Below are 3,749 nucleotides of genomic sequence, written 5' to 3' on the forward strand. Positions count from 1 at the left end.
GATGATGATGATGATGATGATGATGATGATGATGAGATGATAATAATAATAACTTTCTTCAGATGACTTTCAAACTTCGACGCCTTCCTGGTTTCTTCATTGTGAATATCGTCACACCCATCGTCCTCATGTCTTTCCTCAACATTCTGGTCTTCCTCATCCCAGTGGACTCTGGAGAGAAGATCAGCTACGGCATCACTGTCCTCTTGGCGCTTACCGTTTTTATGAGTATCGTCAGCGAACAGTTGCCAAGGTAAAAAAAAACAAAAAACTCCTATTTTAAACTCCCCGTCACAATAAGTCTGAAATAAATCTTTGAACAGTAGGCTGTGTGTAGCTATGGATTGTAAAATCATAGCACAGTGATAAACAGATATTTATTTTACAAAAAAGAGCGAATGAGGAACGTTTTCTGTTCAAAATGCATCTTCAATCAACAATCGAATCATTAATATTAGTAATACGATAAGTAAAATCCGGATAGATAGACATAGAAATATAATATATTATAGAGTGGTCCCCTCTATTCTCTTGTTCAATATTCAGTTAGAGCATTCAACATATCCAAAAACAATTGCTCTGGCAAAGAAAGGGTTTAGTGATCTTAAGAACAAAATCAAAATCAGAAACATTAACATTAAGACTAAAATTAACAATACAAAGACATAGATCCTATTATATTTCCAAAATGTCTCAAACTTGAGCAAAAGTTTGGACGGGAAGTAACTGCCCTCCAATAACCCAAGTATTTTTATGGAAAAACGATTGACACATTTTCTCCGGTGATGTAGGAAACAATTGGGTGGGCCTGGAAGAAATATCCGTCAATATTTTATAACGAACTTTTCACCTCTTAGATTGAGTCTTTATGTAGGTCAAAGCTTTTACTGGCTACATGCCTTTCTAGGACACACATGAGTCTGAACGGGTCAGATCAGGACTATGGGTAAGATGTGGTAAAACCATCTAACCATAATATTTCGAATACACAACTCAGTCATCATGTATGGACAGGGTAAGGGATGGTGTTGTCTTCTGTAGAATGCCACCATTGCTCAACCCTCCGCCCTTTTCCGCAGCGCCGCTTTCTCAGTTTGTTCAGATTTTACAGTAACGAGCAGCACTGACAATTTGTCAAAATGACATCGATTTGTGGCTTTGTGTTCTTGTGGTCTGACACTCGATTTCGGATCCTAAGTCCCTAGCTCAATTTCCGCTCTTGAAAAGGCTCTTTATTCCCACCGTACTTAAATGTAAAGTGAGTACCTTGCCGTTAACAGCGTTTATTTTTTCGAAAAAAGAAATATAATATCGCCTTACAAGGGTTATGTCTTGTTCTTCATGTTATGCGTTGTTGTTAGCTTGGGACTCCTTTTAAATGCTTTAATCACGTTAAATGGTATAGCGCCACGTGAAAGCTTTTTATGTCATAGAAACCTTTAGCCATCAACTTTCGTTGCCAAAAAATGCAATTTCAGCTTTTATGCTGGAATTAATAGACACATAGATAACCACGCCTCTCGGACAGTCGTCATAAAGTAAACAATGACAGTGATTAGTAAACATTGCGAACTACACAGGTTTTACTATTAGTGGCATGTGTCTAAGTAAAATACCCAATGTTCTATCTCCTGATCAATAGAACCAACACAGGAAACTATGTGTAAATTCAAACGTTTATAAAATGATCGAGAAAATCGTGTGATAACTAGTCACCCATAATATGGCGATATAAAAACAATAACAATGGTCAGAGAGAGGACGATTTCATTCAAGTTATTATTTATAAACAACAAACTCTTTTTGTCCGAGTACGTGTGTAGGAATGTCAAAAATTCCATGTTTTGATTGGTCAAAAATCTACCGGTTAATTGAGGACGAATCTTTGAGCGCCTTCCTTGTTTCGGTGCAATATGATTGTGCCTTTGAGAAAGTTTCTCATACTCTTATCTCTATCGGTCACCAAAATGCAATTAGTTGGCAAAACATTTGACAATAACAAAGTGAATGCTTGGCTCTAAAATCTTGACAGATATTCTTTTGCATTTATTCTCTCGAGCATGGCTTTAAATAGGCATCAGTCATGAAGGACACATATGTTAAATGCTCTCTGAGTAAAACTTTTAAGCCAGCAGTTACTACAACTAAAACAATACTAATAGACAGTAATATGATTTTAAAAATTACTTCAATAATTCACATACGTATCTGTGTCAAATTCCAGGTCTTCTGACACCCTTCCCATTGTGACAATCTACCTTCTGGTGTTGACCATTATATCAGTTTGCACGGTGATCATGTCTATCCTCATTGTCTATTGCCATCACAGAGACGAGGTAAGTATCATCATTGTCAATTGCCATTACAAGGACGAGGTAAGTGTATCATTATTAATTGCCACCAAAGGGATGAGATAAGTGTATCATTATTGGCTATTGCCATCGCATGGAGGAGGTAAGTATATCATTATTGTCTATTGCCATCACAGGGACGAGGTAAGTGTATGATAATCATGTCTATTATCATGAGTGCTGCCTTTACAGAGCGAGCTATATCCGTTTTAAATAATATTGCTTGTAACACCCTACCTTTCTCTCCACTTCAACATGTTATAATATACGGGCGTTCCCGAAGCTTTAACTTTGATTTATGTAAAGATTGTCAGGTGTAAGGGGATTCGACAAATCTCATTTTTATTTTCAACAACAAACAATATCCATCTCAGTAAAAGCATATTAGTTTACCTTAAGTTTTATAACATGTAATTTAAATTGAATTTTCAGTGTCCGATTATTCTCGCGTACTGAAGATTACAGTAAACGAGAAACAGTTGTATAAAAGCGAACAAAAATTACAATTAAAATGTGATATATTTGAATATGTTTGTTTCAAATTATTTCAGAAAGAGGTCAAGCATCAAAAAGCAGCCTCAAGTTTCAAGTCCATGTTTCGTAAAGTCAACATTATGAATCGCACAGCAGACAATTTCAAAAAGGTCAAAGTAAAGCCGGCGACGATAGATCGCCAGTTCTCAAATTCCTCAACCACGAAAGTGGACAGCAATACTCTCACTGAGAAGAACAGGGATTCTCATGATCAAATATTCAATATTCTTGAGAACCATAAAGAAGATTACAATAACACAATGAGATGTGAGAATCAACCAGATGGCAATTTTGTCAACCGATGGAGACAGATTGGCAAACACCTGGACTGTTTATCTTTCATTGTCTTTACAATCATCTGGATTTCTGTAACAATCGGATTCCTGGTGGAGATTGCCAGATAAATCAAAGCTCATTATATTTTGATACACGATAAAAAATTGCCATCGACAGAGATGGGTGAAGTGAAAAGGAAAAGAGACACACACACACACACACACACACACACACACACACACACACACACACACAGAGAGAGAGAGAGAGAGAGAGAGAGAGAGAGAGAGAAAGAAAGGAAGAGAGAGAGAGAGAGAGAGAGAGAGAGAGAGAGAGAGAGAGAGAGAGAGAGGACTTAAATTGCAGAGCATTTTGCATTTTAGTCAATCAACCATAATGTCTCGTTTGCTTTCGTCAATTCTGTTGTTCTTCCTTTCCAGTGTGTTAAATTTATCAAAACTAAAATACAAATATTAACTACGTAACCAATACCAATATTTAAGTTACTCAGCGTGATGACTTGAATTTTAAAATGTGCATTGAATGTGAGAGTGTTTATGACCAAAACTAAATTAAAGCTGTAAGCAA

The 3,749-nt window shown here is 36.5% G+C and overlaps 1 protein-coding gene across 1 annotated transcript in view; it reads left to right on the forward strand.

The window, feature by feature from the left end:
- Positions 1 to 3,513, forward strand: part of LOC144977168 (acetylcholine receptor subunit alpha-like) — a 40,633-nt gene extending 37,120 nt beyond the window's left edge. Inside the window, exons 6-8 of the mRNA XM_078922046.1 lie at positions 63 to 253; positions 2,225 to 2,336; positions 2,903 to 3,513. Coding sequence (XP_078778172.1) covers positions 63 to 253; positions 2,225 to 2,336; positions 2,903 to 3,289 — 690 coding nt within the window. The 3' untranslated portion in view covers positions 3,290 to 3,513. The remainder of the gene's footprint in view (positions 1 to 62; positions 254 to 2,224; positions 2,337 to 2,902) is intronic.
- The last annotated feature ends 236 nt before the right edge of the window (positions 3,514 to 3,749 follow it).

This window comes from Berghia stephanieae, chromosome 7 (genome assembly GCF_034508935.2).
Source record: "Berghia stephanieae isolate SIO BIC M18660-M18661 chromosome 7, UCSD_Bste_1.3, whole genome shotgun sequence".
In the NCBI taxonomy this organism is placed as follows: Eukaryota; Metazoa; Mollusca; class Gastropoda; order Nudibranchia; family Aeolidiidae; genus Berghia; species Berghia stephanieae.